At 43.1% G+C, this 20,563-nt stretch overlaps 1 protein-coding gene across 4 annotated transcripts in view; it reads left to right on the forward strand.

Annotated features, from left to right (window-relative positions):
- The first annotated feature begins 7,605 nt into the window (after positions 1 to 7,605).
- The window catches only part of LOC106567509 (SH3 and PX domain-containing protein 2B), a 92,571-nt gene continuing 79,613 nt past the window's right edge, over positions 7,606 to 20,563 (forward strand). The window contains exons 1-2 of one of the 4 annotated variants that reach the window (XM_014136822.3): positions 7,606 to 8,045; positions 13,783 to 13,863. In XM_014136822.3, the coding sequence (XP_013992297.3) occupies positions 7,974 to 8,045; positions 13,783 to 13,863 (153 nt within the window). In that variant the 5' untranslated portion in view covers positions 7,606 to 7,973. The remainder of the gene's footprint in view (positions 8,046 to 13,782; positions 13,864 to 20,563) is intronic. The other 3 variants (XM_014136823.3, XM_014136824.3, XM_014136825.3) reach the window with 3 other exon arrangements.

Consider the following 20,563-nt stretch of genomic DNA (forward strand, 5'->3'; position numbering starts at 1 on the left):
CCACCCTCTTGTTGGTGACATCCATGGGCAACAGCTCAGCTGCAACTTATGTGAGTAGCAGCAGCTTGTGTGAATTTTGGCTCACCACCACCAACCACAACCTTCAGGGATGGCTCATCCTCGTCAATTGATGTGTCAACTATATTTAATGATGACAGAGACAAGAAGACCAGGCACTGATGTTGAGTAACAGATAAGAGCATTGGGTTTCTACACCCTGTTGTTAATCTAGAATTATTGTGGGCATGAGGGAAACTTGCCAGGCATGTGTGTGGCATTCTTGAAGTTGTGCCTTGGTATAAAGTCTTTGGCTGATTCTTAAGGATATTTATTGATCTTGTTTTACAGTAGATATTATAATGTTTACATTATAAAATCATATCGAATAATACAGGATACACTGAGTGTACAAAACATTAGGGACATATGCTCTTTCCATGACATAGACTGACCAGGTGAATACAGGTGTAAGCTCTGATCCCATATTGATGTCACTTGCTAAATCCACGTCAATCAGTATAAATGAAGGGGAGGAGAAAGGTAAATAATAATTTTTAAGCCTTGAGATAATTGAGACATGGATTGTGTATGTGTGTCATTCCGAGGGTGAATGGGCAAGACAAAATATTTACGTGCACCAGTTTGTGTCAAGAACGGCAACGCTGCTGGGATTTTCACACTCAACAGTTTCCTATGTGTATAAGAACAGTCCACCACCCAAAGGACATCCAGCCAACATGGCACAACTGTGGGAAGCAATGGAATCAACATGGGCATGAAAAACCGAGCAGCGTTGCAGTTCTTGACACACTCAAACCAACTACCATAATCCGTTCAAAGGCACTTAAATCTTTTGTCTTGCCCATTCAGCCTCTGAATGGCACATGATGTACACAATCCATGTCTCAATTGTCTCAAGGGTTAATAATAATTTTTTTAACATGTCTCCTCCCCTTCATCTACACTGATTGAAATGGATTTAACAGGTGACATCAATAAGGGTTCAGAGTTTTCACCTGGATTCCCATGGTGAGTCCATGTCATGTTTTGTTCACAGTATATTTGTCACGGGTGTCGTAGGGATTGGACCAAAACGCAGCGGGAACGTGTAAACTCTTCTTCTTATTTTATTAAAGAAGGAAAACAAAAGAAACACGTATACAAAAACAACAAACGACACTAAACAGTCCCGTCAGGTGCACGAACACAAAACAGGAAACAACTACCCACAAATCCCATAGAAAAAACACCCCTTTTAAATAGGACCTTCAATTAGAAGGAACGAGGAGCAGCTGCTTCCAATTGATGGTCAACCCAATAAACACCACATAGAAATAGACATACTAGAACTAACATAGAAATAGACTAACAAGAACATAGCCCAACAAACCCTGAAACACTCTAAACAAACACCCCCTGCCACGCCCTGACCAAACTACAATAACAAACAACCTCTTTTACTGGTCAGGACGTGACAGTACCCCCCCCCCCCCAAAGGTGCAGACCCCGGAAGCCCCTCACAAAAATAAACACACAAAAAATAACAAATAAATAATAATAATAATCCTAACTAAAGGGAGGGAAGGGAGGGTGGCCACCGTCACCGACGGTTCTTGTGCTACACCCCCCCTCCCCAACCTCCTACTACGGAGGTGGCTCAGGCTCCGGCCTTACTCCCCAACCTAACCTGTCCACCCCCCTAAATGCTTATTATATTTTACCCCTCCCGAAGTCTCTGGGCTATGGCGCATCGCTGAAGACCTCGGGCTGATACACGTCGCTGGAGACCTCGGGCTGATGCGCGTCGCTGGAGACCTCGGGCTGATGCGCGTCGCTGGAGACCTCGGGCTGATGCGCGTCGCTGGAGACCTCGGGCTGCTGGGCGACTCTGGGAGCTCCGGACTGGAGGGCGACTCTGGGCGCTCCGGCCTGGAGGGCGACTCTGGGCGCTCCGGACTGGAGGGCGACTCTGGGCGCTCCGGACTGGAGGCCGACTCTGGGCGCTCCGGACTGGAGGCCGACTCTGGGCGCTCCGGACTGGAGGCCGACTCTGGGAGCTCCGGACTGGAGGCCGACTCTGGGAGCTCCGGACTGGAGGCCGACTCTGGGAGCTCCGGACTGGAGGCCGACTCTGGGAGCTCCGGACTGGAGGCCGACTCTGGGAGCTCCGGACTGGAGGCCGACTCTGGGAGCTCCGGACTGGAGGCCGACTCTGGGAGCTCCGGACTGGAGGCCGACTCTGGCTGCGCCGGACTGGAGGCCGACTCTGGCTGCGCCGGACTGGAGGCCGACTCTGGCTGCGCCGGATCCGGACTGTGGGCCGACTCTGGCTGCGCCGGATCCGGACTGTGGGCCGTCTTTGTCGGTTCCGGACTGTGGGCCGTCTCTGTCAGTTCCGGACTGTGGGCCGTCTCTGTCGGTTCCGGACTGTGGGCCGTCTCTGCCGGTTCCGGACTGTGGGCCGTCTCTGCCGGTTCCGGACTGTGGGCCGTCTCTGCCGGCTCCGGACTGTGGGCCGTCTCTGCTGGCTCCGGACTGTGGGCCATCTCTAGACGGGGCACTATCGCCGGACGCTCTGGACGGTGCACTGTTGCCGGACACTCTGGGCGGGGCACTGTTGCCGGACACTCTGGGCGGGGCACTGTTGCCGGACACTCTGGACGGGGCACTGTTGACGGACACTCTGGACGGGGCACTGTTGCCGGACACTCTGGACGGGGACTGCGCACTGAAGGCCTGATGCGTGGGGCTGGCTTAGGAGGCGCCAGACTAGGGACACGCACCACAGGGCTAGTGCGAGGAGCAGGAGCAGGACGAGCTGGACTGGGCTGACGCACTGGAGGCCTGGTGCGTGGGGCTGGTACTGGAGGTATCAGACTGGAGACACGCACCTCAGGGCTAGTGCGAGGAGCAGGAAATGGATACACCGGGCCATGAGTAGGCACTGGAAGTCTGGAGCGCACCGCCTGCACAACCCGTCCTGGCTGGATGGTAATAGTAGCCCTGCACAAGCGGAGTGCTGGCACAGGGCGAACTGGGCTGTGCAGAGGCCTGATGGCTGCCGTGCGTAGAGCAGGCATAGGGTAGCCTGGGCCTAGGAGGTGCACTGGTGGCAAGATGTGCTGCGCAGGCATCCTCCTTCCAGGCTGGATGCCCACTCTAGCACGGCACTTGCGAGGTGCTGGGATCGCTCGCACCGGACTGTGCGTGCGCATGGACGAGATCGTGTGCACTTCCGCATACACCGGCGCTCTCCTCTCCACACGCTCCCCATAATAAGCACGGGGAGTTGGCTTAGGGCTCCCTCTTGGCCCAGCCAAACTACCCGTGTGCCCCCCCAAAAATATTTATTGGGGGTGCCTCTCAGGCTTCCTTGCCAGCCGTGTTCCCGCATAGCGTCCCCGGTCCTCTTCAGCCTTCCTCCATGGTCCTTCTCCCGCTAGTAAATCAAATCAAATTTATTTATATAGCCCTTCGTACATCAGCTGATATCTCAAAGTGCTGTACAGAAACCCAGCCTAAAACCCCAAACAGCAAGCAATGCATGTGAAAGAAGCACGGTGGCTAGGAAAAACTCCCTAGGAAAAACTCCCTAGAAAGGCCAAAAACCTAGGAAGAAACCTAGAGAGGAACCAGGCTATGAGGGGTGGCCAGTCCTCTTCTGGCTGTGCCGGGTGGATATTATCTGCTCCCAAGTCCAAAACTCCTTACAGCTCTGCTGCTGCTCCTTCCTCCGCTACTTGGTCCATTGGTGGTGGGTAGTTCTGTCACGGGTGTCGTAAGGATTGGACCAAAACGCAGCGGGAACATGTAAACCCATCTTCTTATTTTATTAAAGAAGGAAAACAAAAGAAACACGTATACAAAAACAACACTAAACAGTCCCTTCAGGTTCACGAACACAAAACAGGAAACAACTACCCACAAATCCCATAGAAAAAACTCCCCTCTTGAATAGGACCTTCAATTAGAAGGAACGAGGAGCAGCTGCTTCCAATTGAAGGTCAACCCAATAAACACCACATAGAAATAGACATACTAGAACTAACATAGAAATAGACAAACAAGAACATAGCCCAACAAACCCCGAAACACTCTAAACAAACACCCCCTGCCACGCCCTGACCAAACTACAATAACAAACAACCTCTTTTACTGGTCAGGACGTGACAATATTATAGGCTAATCACACAATAACCAGAATGTAAATTAGTTATAATAACTGTATAGATGGGTTATAACAGTAAAAGCTGTAAATCAGTTAAAATCGGTCTCCTTCCCCACAGCTTTGGGATCAATTCCACTTCATAACGAAGTGTATCAAAAATAAAAATTGCCCAAAGACATTCACTCAGTGAACTTCAAAATTAAATTTGAACATGCCTATATCCTGGATAATAGCCTTTGAAATACTGTATCTCTTCTTGGTTGCTGACTGTGGGACAGTACAGTGCTCCTTTCGCTTTAAAGAGGCAGGTTAGCATTTTTCATCATGAATCTTGTTCTGGTGGCAGCTCTGCAGAGTGGTCACTAGCTGGCACAGCCACAAAGTCATAAAATCTTAATTTAAACCTAACCATAACCTTAACCCTAACATTTACCACACTGCTAACCTTAATGCCTAACCCTCACCTTAAAGTAAGACCAATAAGCTAATTTTAGTTTTCATTAATTATTATGATATAGCCAATTTTGACTTTGGCCCATCTAGAGAGGAGGGTGTAACGGCGACCTGCAATTTGGGGCGTCCTCTTTATACCTCTATTGGTACATTTTTTAAGCTAGGAGGCGGGGCACTGCTTTCCCGCAGTTCTGTTAACAACAGCTATGGGCAGGTGTTTGGCAGGCTGGAGCGAAGGACACTTTGTGATAGCTAGGACTCACAGCAGGAGAGTACTGGGATAGATAGCTAGAGAACTAGGACACCGGTAGACAGTGTCCTTCACCTATCGGGCACCGACCCTATCTTGCACTGACCCTACGCACACTCACTAGACTATATATACACACCATATACACACACACTCACTCACCCAAACACATTCACATACACTACATACAGTACCAGTCAAAAGTTTGGACACACCTACTCATTCAAGGGTTTTTCTTCATATTTAATATTTTCTACATTGTAGAATAATAGTGAAGATATCAAAACTATGAAATAACACATATGGAATCATGTAGTAACCAAAAAAAGTGTTAAACAAGTCAAAGCATATTTAATATTTTAGATTCTTCAAAGTAGCCACCCTTTGCCTTGATGACAGCTTTGCGCACTCTTGGCATTCTCTCAACCAGCTTCATGAGGAATGCTTTTCCAACAGTCTTGAAGGAGTTCCCACATGTGCTGATCACTTGTTGGCTGCTTTTCCTTCACTCTGTGGTCCAACTCATCCCAAACCATCTCAATTGGGTTGAGGTCAGGTGATTGTGGAGGCCAGGTCATCTGATGCAGCACTCCATCATTCTCCCTCTTAGTCAAATAGCCCATACGTAGCCTGGAGGTGTGTTGGGTCATTGTCCTGTTGAAAAACAAATGATAGTCCCACTAAGCGCAAACCAGATGGGATGGCGTATTAATGCAGAATGCTGTGGTAGCCATGCTGGTTAAGTGTGCATTGAATTCTAAATAAATCACTGACAGTGTCTCCAGCAAAGCACCCCACACCATCACACCTCCTCTATGCTTCACGGTGGGAACCAAACATGTGGATCTGTTCACCTACTTTGCGTCTCACAAAGACACGGCGGTTGGAATCAAAAATCTAAATTTTGGACAAAGACCAAAGGACAGATTTACACCGATCTAATGTCCATTGCTCATGTTTCTTGGCCCAAGCAAGTCTCTTCTTATTATTGGTGTCCTTTAGTAGTGGTTTCTTTGAAGCAAATCGACCATGAAGGCCTGATTCACGCAGTCTCCACTGAACAGTTGATGTTGAGATGTGTCTATTACTTGAACTCTGTGAGGTGTTTATTTGGGCTACAATTTCTGATGTTGGTAAATCGAATGAACTTATCCTCTGCAGCAGAGGTAACTGTGTCTTCCTTTCCTGTGGCAGTCCTCATGAGAGCCAGTTTCATCATAGTACTTGATGGTTTTTGCGTCTGCACTTGAAAAAACTTTCAAAGTTCTTGAAATGTTCTGCATCGACTGACCTTCATGTCTTAAAGTAATGATGGACTGTCATTTCTCTTTGCTTATTTTAGCTGTTCTTGCCATAATATGGACTTTTACCAAATAGGGCTACTTCTATGCTTCACGGTGGGAACAAAACATGCGGATCTGTTCACCTACTTTGCGTCTCACAAAGACAGGCCAGGGTTGTGGGTTCGATCCCCACGGGGGGACCAGTACGGAAAAAATAAAATAAAAAATGTATGAAATGTATGCATTCACTACTGTAAGTCGCTCTTGATAAGAGCGTCTGCTAAATGACTAAAATGTAAAAAAAAAAATATGTATACCACCCCTACCTTGTCACAACACAACTGATTGGCTCAAACGCATTAAGAAGTAAAGAAATTCCACAAATTAACTTTAAACAAAGCATACCTGCTAAATTAAATGCATTCCAGGTGACGACCTCATGAAGCTAGTTGAGAGAATGCCAAGTGTGTGGAAAGCTGTCATCAAGGCAAAGGGTGGCTACTTTGAACAATCTAAAATATTAAATCTATTTTGATTTGTTTATTAACACTTTTTGGTGACTACATGATTCCATATGCGTTATTTCATAGTTTTGATGTCTTTACTATTTTTCTACAATGTAGAAAACAGTAAAAATAAATAAATAACCTTGGAATGAGTAGGTGTGTCCAAACTTTTGACTGGTACTGTACGAACACATACACATGACACACACGCATACTGACACACACACACACACACACACACACACACACACACACACACACACACACACACACACACACACACACACACACACACACACACACACACACACACACACACACACACACACACACACACACACACACACACACACACACATATATATATCTACCTCAAATGCCTTGTACCTCTGTACATTGATCTGGTACTGGTACTCCCTGTATATCCTTGTGTATTTTATTTTATTCCTCGTTACAAGTTTTTTTTTTTTTTTAACTCTGCATCGTTGGGAAGGGCATTTCATGGTAGACAAGCATTTCATGGTAAAGTCTACACTTGTTGTATTGGGCACATACCAAATAATATTTGATGTGATTTTTCCTGCAGTTCTGTTAAGGACGGCGAGGGCAGGTGTTCGGCAGGCGTTAGTGAAGAACACTGTGTGATAGATAGTAAGCTAGCTTGGATACCGGTAGACAGTGTCCCTTGCCCCCGAAAAACTCTGATAATACATTTATTTCCCTCTTGAGATGCATTTTAAGCGCATAGACAATCAGAGGAAATCCAGAATACCAAAAGGGTCACACAAGCATGAAGATAGCATGCTCCAGGGTGGCCTTCATGCAGGAACAAATGGGATGCTCGAGGGGGGCGTTTCTACAGTGCAGCATTGCCCACATGCAGGAACGCCCCGAATTGCAGGCCGCAATCACACACTATTGGATCAAGCAGAAATCGCTCAGTTCTGCCTCCAGGACAAGACTCATCCCAATAAACGTCAACCTGATTTAAAGTGTCGCAGGCAGGGCTGGTCTGTGGTGGATGCTTTCCGGTTATCAAATTAGAGTCGGTGAGCTGGGATAGGCTGGGAGTTTGGTTCAGAGAAGTTCGGACATAGCCTACTGCGGGACGGGGCAAGAAGAGTAGCGACTGAATGTGGGACAGGAAATCTGACGTGGACCATCTACGAGAAATAATCGCATTTGTTGCATCCAGCAATCAAGGATCTCACCCGCGTGAATGACAAAGGTTGGGTGGGTAAACTTTGTCATTCGGGTCTGATCGTTCTAAAACCGGGCTGTTGTTTTAAGTGGAAGCGCTGAAAGAGAACATCATGCCAAGGCGGACCGTGCACGAAGTAACAGTCCAAGATGTCCAGAAGAGGAGAAATCCGAACAAACACTATGTGAGTCAACAAGTCATTTTTTTCTACGGTAGAGGACCGACCACATCTGTATATTGTAGGAAAGTACACGCCACAAAACCCTTATTTTCTTCGATTAAAGTTCAGTTATAATATTTTTCGTTCGCTGGCTGCTCTGGTCAGGAAAGGTAAAAACAAAGGGAGTATCAAATTACATTCTACCAAAACAGTTGCTGCAAAAAAAGATTACAGTACGACTTTGTTGCATTCATCTAAAGAAAATTAGAATGGAGGATATATATATATATATTTCTAGATTCATTTTTTCTTAGACCTGAACACTTGTCAACATCTGGAAATAACGGGGCATCATGCATGCACTTTCCAGATGCTGGGTGTTATTTTACATAACAATTAAATTACCTTTTAGGCCTATATTAGGCTACTAGTGAAATAATGATAATATAGCCTTTTGAACACTGCTAAGAATGTACACCTGATTATGACTTTATTTAATTTAACCTTTATTTAACTAGACAAGTCAGTTTAAGAACAAATTCTTATTTACAATGACGGCCTAGGAACAGTGGGTTAACTGCCTTGTTCAGGGGCATAACGACAGATTTTTACCTTGTCAGCTTGGGGATTCGATCCAGCAATCTTTCAGTTACTGGTCCAACACTCTAACCACTAGGCTACCTGCCGCCCAAACTTTAATAAACACACATCACACGACAAATATGGATAAGTGTGTCTTCCAAAACTGCTGCAACTTGGATGTTATATGACTATTACAGTAAAGTAGAGTAAGATTTTATGCACCTGAGAAAGAACAATGAGGTCAACATAGCGGTTTTGAAAGTAGTGCCGGGCATGATAGGTGTCTGTGTTTAGAAAACCTGACAGACTTTTCCAAACATCCCAAGGACATTGGTCTAATGTATATTTGAGAATGGTTGCGAGACAACCAGATTTCTTTCCTGAAGTGGAGAATCTGTGCATCACAGTATGATTATTTGGGTAGCCCTACCTACCAGGCCTTTATGCTCTCCTATAGAGGGCTTGCAGTTGAGTCACAAATGTATTTATATTATTTATTGAACCTTTATTTAACTAGGCAAGTCAGTTAAGAACAAATTCTTATTTACAATGACGGCCTACCCCGGCCAAAGCCTAACCCGGACGACGCTGGGCCAAATGTGCGCCGCCCTGTTGGACTCCTAATCACGGCCGGTTGTGATACAGTCTGGAATCAAACCAGGGTCTGTAGTGGCGCCTCTAGCGCTGAGATGCAGCGTCACACGGGAGCCCAAATCACCTAGCAACCGCACCAGGCGCCATGTTGGAAGACCAGAGTTAGTCTGGTGGAAGTCCTCCTCATCGTCCACATGACTGGCTGTGTTTTGCTTCCACCGGAAACTTCTGGAAGGTTACCCAGAAAACGGAGGCAGTAGGAGAACCTATTTAAGTAGGTAAATATATTTTTAACATGATAGCTACAGGAACTTTGTGTGCAGGCTAACTCAAATGAGCTGCTAACATAATGTTGACTAGCTAGCCAAGTGAATTAAATATCACCAGCTAGCTAACTTGATATTAGCTAGTTACCTAGCCATCTTGATGTATTTATTGTTGTAACTTGAAATGCATTTGTAGATAGGTATGTTAGCTAGCTAGCTAACAGCCGTGGAAGAGGGTGAAATGACTACTAGCAGTTCCAGCTGTCAGAGAAGAGAGAGTCGTTTACTCTGGATAAGGCAAGTACTGTACCTTTGTGGGAGGATATTATGAAAATATTCTGCAGTCCCTAGTGAGGAAAACTGAGGATAGAGAGCTATAGCAACATAATATTCAGTGCTGTCTAATTTGAGTATAATGCAGCCTGTTTCTTTGTGATGTTTTCTGTCCTCAGATACCCTGTCTGCAGATGAGGTCCCAGTGACTGTACCAATAGAATAAGGGTACATCCTTGTATACCATGGATTATATGTGTAGCTATGTTAGCAAATTTTGTCAATAAAAATACAGTTAAGTCACACACAATGTATAAACCTATTACAGCTAGAGCAGGCCAACCCTGCTGGGTGTGCAGGCTTCTGTTCAAGCCCAGCACTAACACACCTGATTAGATCAAACCTAATTAGTTGAAAATCAAGTGTGCTATTGCTGGTCTGGAACAGAAGTCTGTTCACCCAGTAGATCAGGGATCAGTGGCACGAGGTTGGCCACCTCGGGTATTTCCTTTTTTTTTGTTCACCTGAAATTATGCTTTAGTAATAATAGCCTACTTGTTACTAAGATGTCTAACCTTTACATATGAGTTAGCTTACTTGTATACTTTGAAATGATATGAAAGTGTTGTTTCATTGAAGTTAAATGTTTCACTTGTTTTAATTGTTAACTTAAAACTATTATTCAATGTTGATTTAATCACAGATCACAATCCTGCAATAAAGATGGGAAGGGAATCTGTCTCTAATGTCTGGTTCTGTGTTCCTTTTTGGTTCAGTCATAAGCTCTCCAATTAGTTTTATTTGATTGTCACTCTTTTTTCAGGAGATTAGGATATGTGAATCCATTTTGCAGCTGATAATGACATGCAATGCCAATGCAGCCATAGGCCTACAGTATGATGGCATTAGCCTTCTGGGCATTTGCAATGCACCCCTTGACATTGTGCATCTGAAGCAGATACTAGCTGAACTCACACATTGTTTACATATTGTTCAGCTATACAGTTGAAGTCAGAAGTTTACATACGTCTTAGCCAAATACGCTGAAACTCAGTTTTTCACAATTCCTGACATTTAATCCTAGTAAAAATGTATTCCCTGTCTTAGGTCAGTTAGGATCATCACTTTATTTTAAGAATGAAATATCAGAATAATAGTAGAGAGACTGATTTATTTCAGCTTTTATTTCTTTCATCACATTCCCAGTGGGTCAGAAGTTTACATACACTCAATTAATATTTGGTAGCATTGCCTTTAAATTATTTAACTTGGGTCAAATGTTTCGGGTAGCCTTCTACAAGCTTCCCACAATAAGTTGGGTGAATTTTGGCCCATTCCTCCTGACAGAGCTGGTGTAATGGAGTCAGGTTTGTAGGCCTCCTTGCTTGCACACACTTTTTCAGTTCTGCCCACAAATTTTCTATAGGATTGAGGTCAGGGCTTTGTGATGGCCACTCCAATACCTTGACTTTGTTGTCCTTAAGCCCTTTTGCCACAACCTTGGAAGTATGCTTGGGGTCATTGTCCATTTGGAAGACCCATTTGCGAACAAACTTTAACTTCCTGACTGATGTCTTGAGATGTTGCTTCAATATATCCACATAATTTTCCTACCTCATGATGCCATCCTTTTTGTGAAGATCACCAGTCCCTCCTGCAGCAAAGCACCCCCACAACATGATGCTGCCACCCCTGTGCTTCACGGTTGGGATGATGTTCTTCGGCTTGCAATTCTCCCCCTTTTTCCTCCAAACGTAACGATGGTCATTATGGCCAAACAGTTCTATTTTTGTTTCATCAGACCAGAGGACATTTCTCCAAAAAGTACGATCTTTGTCCCCATGTGCAGTTGCAAACCGTAGTCAGTTTTTTTATTGGCGGTTTTGGAGCAGTGGTTTCTTCCTTGCTGAGCAGCCTTTCAGGTTATGTCGATATAGGACTCGTTTTACTGTGGATATAGATACTTTTGTACCTGTTTCCTTCAGCATCTTCACAAGGTCCTTTGCTGTTGTTCTGGGATTGATTTGCACTTTTCAAACCAAAGTACGTTCATCTCTAGGAGAACAACGTGTCTCCTTCCACCCAGCTGTCTGGGTGCAGGTCTGGACGGGCATAAAGGTTTCTTTGGTTTTCTGTCAGTTCTTGAGTCTTATCTTCTTGGTGTTTCATGATTGCGTGTTATCTGTAAAAACCCTGTTGTCTTTCCTACCTTGTTGCACAGAAATTGATGAATCAACTTGTTTTAGACACTGTTATCATGCAGCTTGGGTTAGCCACTCAGCAGTTGTTGTCGAAAGAATTGATGCGATGGTCTTCCAACATGGCCGCCAAAGTAAAAGTCAACTGGCAACCCTCTATAGGCTACAAACACTGGGGTAGAAAACCATGGCCTTGGGCATGGGTATTTGTTAACCAGGAAGCATACTACTCACTTGTCTATTCCTAAGGTCATTGTCAGCGCAGAGTACACAAGGCATTGATGGAATGTTTGAACAAGGGAGGCGCTTCTGCACACTTCTGTCTGGGATAGAGAGCAGAAGCAGAATATGCCGTTTGAGATGGTCTGGCCCATTTTGTGTTTAGTCCTGACTACAACTTTTTGTGGTGCAAGCGTAACTTCTACAAATGGGTAGTAGGCCTACTACGAAGTCCCTGAGCCATCAGAAAGATATTGAGAATACCTTGTGTGCACATTGCACAACGTGACGAAGCATGCCTACACGGTACAGTATTTTACTCTCTGATGGTGCTGTGATCAGTGTATCGCTGGATCCAAGCCACCTTAGCTTTTCTGTTTTGAATTATCTCTAATGCACAGGGAAAGGGTTAGGAGCTGAGCGTGGGCTGAGGCAGATGGATGAATGTTTTTCCTATTTAAAAAACCACTCCTCAGTCCTCCTAGGAGATATGGGGTGTGAGTATTGGATGTACGGTGATAATGATGACTAGTTACATAATACTAACATGCCAATACACAGTGAGCATCGTGAGGTGCAGGATATAAAGTTCTTGAGCTCCTGTGTCTGCTCCATCTGCTGTGTTTACTGGTTCACTGGTCGTGTGCCATGCGTTGAGTCCTGCATTGAGCTTCGACCACAGCCTTGGTCTCCTACAGGGAAGGCAGGGGAAAAGGGACAGGCCGAGCTGGCCCGTCCTGGGACAGAGGCCAACAGAAGCACTCAGCCAGACACAATCACTGGAGAGTTTACGTCCGATCACCTCCCAGCCTCTCTTTCGTTCTTCCCCTTTAAAAAAAAAGGAAAGTGTTTGTTGTGCTTGTATGTCAGCCAGCACCAGCAGGCCATTATTGCATGACGACAGTCGACAGGCTGCAAGATGTTTTATTTTTTATTCACGGTCTAGTTAGTACTTTGATCTTTACACAAGGTTGGTTTCACTGATGTCACAAGCGGAATACATAAGCCTCTAGTATTTCATTGCACCCCTAAAGGGAAGATATAGATGAAAAATAAAGAAAACTATTGATAGAAACATCAGCAGACGAGATCGGTCAGTTTGGCTGTATTTGACTATGAAGACTTGCCGTATTTAGCAATGTAATACAATGTTCTGCTGTCTCACAGTGGTGGTATGTCATATGCCCATGCATCCTTTGTAAGACTAGACTTCGATAGTGTTAGCCCAATATGCGTGAGAAGTAGGCATGATCATTTCCTATTTCATTGGAATTTATGATCTTAAGTTGTGGCAAGTGAGGTCATATGAAAGGATATCCCTTCTGTGTCTGTGGAAATGACAGACATCACACTAAATTACCACACAATGAACCAACACTATTTACTTGAATGACATCTTCCCTAGAAACCACGTCATTGTGGACTATTGTGTGACCATGAATCAGAAAATAAATCTTGGGATTTTACCAATTCCTTACAGAGATTATTACACTGTTATTGTTGTTACTATAACAAGAGCATAAATACATGCCAATTGGTATGGATTCTGGTCGTCACACCTACCTGGTATGGTTCTGTAGAGAAAAAAAGGTTTAAAGATAACACCCTTCTTTTTTTTTTCTTTTTTAGGTTTACATCATCAAAGTGTCCTGGTCTGATGGCAGCACTGAGGTCATCTTCAGGCGCTACAGCAAGTTCTTCGACCTGCAGGTGAGCTGGGAACTGCTATGGGAAAACCACTGTGCACACCTTGTAGTTCAATCGTAGTTTCACACTATATGGTCGTGTCTCAAATGGCACCCTATCCCCTGTAGTCCACTACTTTCTACCAGGGACTATAGATGGAAATGAGCTATCTAGCTAAATCTGGTGCAATGGCATGTTATACATTGTCCCTGACAAATAACAAAATAAATAAATCATGGCCCTAAGGGCTAAAATACCATTGTACTATGCCATCGTACAGGTGTGCCAATAGGAATACAGTGTTAGTGTTTGGGTCATTGAACCATGTGACTTGGTTTGGTAATTTATGAGTCGATTCGGGAAAATTAACTAATTCAATGGAGCCTAGAGAAGCTAAATGTGGATTCCAACAGATAACCACAAAAATATTTATTTTAGACGAGAACGTCACACAGGACGTTTATTGCATGTGGAGGGAATTTCATCAGAGTTCCAGTTCCTTTTTCTGTGGCCATCTGTGTTAAATACATCATCCAATACTGACAAATGCTATTTCTTCTCATAACAAATTCATTATTATGTCAATATTAACTACTTACAAATAATATAATATATATAAAAGCATGAGATATAATGTTTTGGTAAGGCTATGAATATAAAACTATAAACAGTTAGGGCAGAAAGATGACAGTTAACTCTTTCAGAATCTACACTGTACAAAATATCCTGTTGTTTTTACAGTAATTTTACGGTGCCATTTAGGATGCGAACTTGCACAGTGAAGGAGTGATGAGTCATTTCATCTGGCTCTTGCTGCTCCTCTGCAGCAGCAGCCAAATGCACTGACCCACCTGGATGCATCTCTCTGAGAGCCTGCCAATGCTGGTGTCAGTAGGGACATAAAACCAATGAGATGGCCCGGGCTGGAAGAGTGCTTCCCGTTGTGGACACATCACCTGGCTGCTCCACTACTGGACAATTCTCTGGTATTGTAAAGCGTCAATGGAAAAATATGCTCTCTGGGTTCGCAATAAGGCACCCATTATTTTTGGAAACTATTATCCCCCCTCCACCCCAACCCCACACACCCTGTTCCTCGCTTCCTTCCACTGTCTCTCACTGGGTCATCATCCCTCACTCTTCTGATGTCACTGCTGCCTGCCCTGCTGTCCATCCTGGAGACAACCATTGTTGAATATGAAAGGTTGAGATGAACAGATCGGCTGGCAAAAAAAAATGAAAGATGACATGGTCATACAGGCTGTCTCATGCATCACATCCCATCAATAGTGGCAAATGCTGTGTGAACCAGACCTCAGCAGAAAATGGTTGTATTTTGTAGTTTATTTGAAAATACCAACTTTTCAAATACTTGAGGTAGTCAAATAGAGGTTATATAGAGTTAACTAAAAGGCAACTATTTTCTTTGATATTCAAATGCAGTTATTAAAAAAACAAATAATATTTGAAGGTATATGAATATATGCCAGTTATTTGAAAACAAAAATATTTATTTGATGAAGAACCAAAAACTATAACAGTTAGTTGAATTCGTCTAAATATACAATGAGTATACAAAACATTAGGAAGACCTGCTCTTTCCATGACAGACTGACCAGGTGAAAGCTATCATCCCTTATTGATGTCACCAACTTCAACCAGTGTCGATGAAGGGGAGGAGAAAGGTTAAAGAATGATTTTTAAGCCTTGAGACAATTGAGACATGGATTGTGTATGTGTGCCATTCAGAGGGTGAATGGGCAAGACAAAAGATTTAAGTGGTTTTGAACGGGGTATGGTAGTAGGTGCCAGGCACACCGGTTTAAGTGTGTTAAGAACTGCAACGCTCCTGGGTTTTTCACGCTCAACTGTTTCCTGTGTGTATTAAGAATGGTCCACCACCCAAAGGACATCCAGCCGACTTGACACAACTGTGGGAGGCATTGGAGTCAACATGGGCCAGCATCCCTGTGGAACGCTTTCGACACCTTGTAGAGTCCATGCCCCGACGAATTGAGGCTGTTCTGAGGCCAAGATGGGCTGCCACTCAATGTTAGATGTTCCTAATGTTTTGTACACTCAGGGTATGTTGCCCTAAGAGTTGTGCAAAGTTGGTAGAATCTTATTCAAAATTATTCAGTTGTAATAGCTGCCAAAGGTGTTTCCACCAGATATTAAGTCTGGGGTGTGAAGACATGCAATCCATTTTTTATTCATTTTGAACATTTTGTATAATTTTCATTCACTTTGAAAACGTGGAGCAGGAAAACATTTTATTTTAAGGGAGCAAAATGTGAAGACTGTGCAAGGGGTGTATAGACTTTCACTAGGCTCTGTATAGCTGTAGCCTACCATCATCGTTGATATGGCGAGTTAGTGACTTTGCCACGTGAAAGGTAAACAAACAAACAGGCAAATATAGCCTACAAGCGGATTCAGCGCCACAGACAGCAATGGGAATTCCCATGATTTTAAAGTTAGGCCCAACAGAGGAAAGTGGAAGATTCTTTTTCCACAAAATGATTAACTAAAATAACTTTATGTTCCTAAACAAGCGTCCTACAGTCACTGACACTTCTCATTCAATGGGCATCGCACATAATATGTCCTAATTTTTCACAGAAGCTGGACAAAAATAATGTCCAATATAAATAAAAAAGGAGAATGTCTGATGTTTTTGCTGCTCGTGATATTTTAATAAAACATTGGTGATTTACTTAAGGTTACTGTGTCCGCTTTCGCTGGCAAAATCAATGCCATTACCTTTTGGTCGGTCTTACATATCCCTTTTTGTGCTGACTGAAATTGTCATATTGGCACAAATTTTTAAGGACACACCTCAAATATTTCCACCCCTCCCACCTCAGCGCAAGCGAGCTGATGTTAGACAGGTAAATTGCCGAACCTGGCGTAAGGGGTGGAAAATGCCATTGCGCCAGTTTTTACATGACGAAATTGCAAATGAATGTGCTTTTGACTCTTGCACCTCCTTAGCGCCAGCCGAAAATAGAGCCCTGTGACATTGAGGGAAGACAAAGACAGACTGGTCTTGATGTCTCCTCACATTCCATCTCCATCTAAGAGTAGGGGTGAGTTACTTTACAGTACCTAGCCCAGGGCTGGGCGGTATACCATATTTTACTATATACCGGTATTTATGCAAGGAGCGGTTTGGGTTTTTACTTTATCTTGTATAACGGTATTTTAATATTTGGTTTGTTTAGTGTTTAACACCACTCTGGCTTGTGAAATGTTTTTTTTTTTTTCTAGTTTACTCCGTTTGCTACTGAGGTCGTCTCTCTCCCTATACACACACCAAGCCCCGCCCCCTGTCACTCAAGGATAGCAGTTTTTTCTCTACTATGAGTCACAGCCACTTACTGTTCACTGGCAAGGACCGTCTTCATGGTCAATGCTGCAGATGCAACAAGATGTTGGTGACGACAATGCTGATTTCCTTGCTTCTTAATATGAATCTGCAATCGTTCTATATTACACCATCAGTTTTTGTATATATTGTGTTAACTGCCAATGCTAATCGCTAGTTAGCTGGATAGCTAGCTAAATGTACTTAGTCAGAGCAAAGGTAGCTAGTTAATACACCCTGATACTAGTGCTGGTATACAGTAGGCCTACATCAGCAGGTTGTTTGTGCAATGGTATATTCTAAATCAGAGAGGAATAGGCGAAGCATTCATATTTTAGCTACATCAAAGCTAGCTACTGCAGGTAATAGAACAAGCTCTGCATGTTGTTCAGTTTACTCCTCTAATTACTAATGCAGAGTTGGTCTTTAGATTCCTTGACTTGAAGCCAGAACCGTTGTGTAAGCCAGTGTTTCCCAACTCCAGTCCTCGAGTACCCCCAACAGCACACATATTTGTTGTAGCCCAAGACCAGCACACCTGATTTAACTTGTCAACTAATCATCAAGACCTCTAAACTCTAAAAACCCTTTTCGAATAGATACAAACTCCCATTCCTATGCATAGGTGTGATGTATAGCTGATACTTTGCTACTTTCTCCCAGAATCTCACAGCTGTCACATATTTTCCACATGCGGTAATGGAGCAACAAAACCCTTTAAAAGTGGAAACAGCACAGTCCTCTGTTGAGATCATGGGGCTGCCTGTTGTGAGCAGCATTTTGCACAAAAGCTAAACATGCCCTTACTCTGTGGCACACTAAGATGCTGGACTAAATTGCATCCCATGCTATTCTTTTTAATCTGGAAACAATTAGATATAACATATGCCTAGACTTAAAAATGCTGAACGGAAGATATCTGGGTCTTTAAATACAGTACATAGCAGTACAGTGCACTATGGAAATGAAACATTTGAAATGTAAGTGTAAATTCAGCAGTTGTGGATTGAGTGGTTTTTCATTCTGGAATGGTTTGGAAACTGAAATCCATGTGGAAGACTTAATAAGTTAGCATAATAATATATACATTTTTAAAGCACTTCAAATGTTACATTTTCTGTTATGATATAAAAGACAATACGTATGAAATTCAACTATATTCAGCCGTGGGAAGATTTTCTTCTTGAGCGGATGGTCGGGGGGCTGGAACTGAAATAATTACAAATAATTTCTAGACAAAGAATTGACTGCAAGAAGGCCCAAATTATATATTTGACTAAAACAATAGTTACAACCTTGGAAACAGATTTCCAATTGAAAATCACTTGGAGCTGATTTCCTGGTTGTAGTGGTTTTCAATTGGAAATCTTTTACAGTCTTCTCTCCAACAATGAAAATACAATAAGAAAAAAAGATTGTTCAGAAGAATTGGTGGGCAAATAAAACCACCCATGGGGCAGAGGTGGGTAGAGTACCACAAATCTGTACGTAAATAAAAGTAGTCCTCTTAAGAAACTACTCAAGTAAGAGTAAAAAAGTATCTGGACAGAAAACTACTTGAAGTACTAGTTACAAATTTTGTTTTGATTTTTTTATACCATATAGCAAACAAAAAGAACAACTTAGTGCAATTGACATTCATTTATTATTTAAGCCTGCCAGCATCATCTTGCAGATGTCCTCCAGCACAGGTAGTCTCCAATGAAGACTGACATATAACAAAGTCTGTAGGCTGTACAGTTTCAATTTCGGTCTTATTCAAAGTTGACTTAATATCTATCAATGTGCATAAATTTCATAAAAAGGTAAATGGCACTCAAGACATTGGAATAATTTACCAATTTCAGTAGCATTAATGAAAATGTATTTCACAATATCATTTAAAGTACATGTGATGGTGAATCCATACTAAAAAGATTTACACCAAGTGTGAGTTGTCATTTTTTTTACTCAGAATGAAATGGAAAGGAGGTCAGGTAAGTTTTACAACTGTCAAACAGCCATCAATATTGAAATGTCACTGTCAATCATGTTACTAGTATGCAAATCAGACACATTTCAGCATGGAACGAAACATCAAGGTGGGTATTCAGGTAAGAATCATGTAAGTAATACAAATAATCAAACAGTGCAGATATCAATCTTTTTCCTGCCAAGGTAGGATTTACCCTGCATCCTCCTCTTCTGAACCTCTCTTTTCCACTTTGAAGGGTCTTTTCTTTTCTTGGTTGGCCCATTCTCCTCCCCCTCGGTTGACTTTATTTCTAGTTGCTACAGTATATGGGCCAAAAAGCTTACTGGGATGATGTACTGTATGACAGATGTGCTTATTGGTCTTTTCATAAAAACAGAATTACATTTTAGCACACACACACACACACACACACACAGTGAGAGACAGCAATGGAGTGGGAGGATTGGTTGATCTAGGAAACATTAGCTAACTACATGGTTGACACCCCAGCTAGCTAGCTAGACTAGCCAGTTAATCTAGTGGCAACCTATTGTGTTAGCTATTGCCACACACATCTAATTAATCAGTTCACTCTTTATGCCAATGACAAGGTGGCTAGTTAGCTAACAAGCAGAGATCATATGGTGAGCTAAAAACAGGAGATTAAACATTCTGTCAGATTCTGGGTTAGCTACCTAGCCATTTAATTTGCACTCTCCCTGAAAACAATTTCAACAGCAGAATTGTATCCGATAAATACATATCTTACTCAAGAAATATATAATATTACAAAGGCAGAAGCTATTTAAGTTGCAATTTACCTCTGATCGCGTGTGGCTAAGAACCAACAAACAAGCATCACTTCAAGCATCACTTCAAGAGCTGTTGTGGAGATACAGGAATGATGGACAACTTTGAGAGCCAATGGACTTGAAGAGTTTTGATGACAAGCTATTTTGAATACATTTCATTGGTCAAGGGGTCGGGAAACATTCTTACAGATGTAAAGGGGAACCAATAGACAAAATGGTGCTAACAGAGAGTGCTGCCTCACTTCTAGTCCTTAGGAAACTTTGCAGTATTTTTTTTCTTTTTTTCTTACATTGTTAGCCTAGAAAATCTTAACTGTTATTACATACAGCCGGGAAGAACTATTAGATATCAGAGCGGCGTCAACTTACCAGCACTGCGACCAGGAATACGACTTTCCCGAAGCGGATCCTTTGTCCGAACTACCCAGGGAATTTGAGCTGATTCCAGAGGCTGACCCAAAACAACGCTGCCAGAGAAGAGGTAGACAGAGTTTTCTGGTCAGACTTCGAAGGCGTGCACACCACCCACCACTTCTGAGTATATTACTCGCTAATGTCCAGTCTCTAGATAACAAGGTAGACAAAATTAGG

The sequence above is a fragment of the Salmo salar genome, chromosome 13 (assembly GCF_965601325.2).
Source record: "Salmo salar chromosome 13, fSalSal1, whole genome shotgun sequence".
In the NCBI taxonomy this organism is placed as follows: domain Eukaryota; kingdom Metazoa; phylum Chordata; class Actinopteri; order Salmoniformes; family Salmonidae; genus Salmo; species Salmo salar.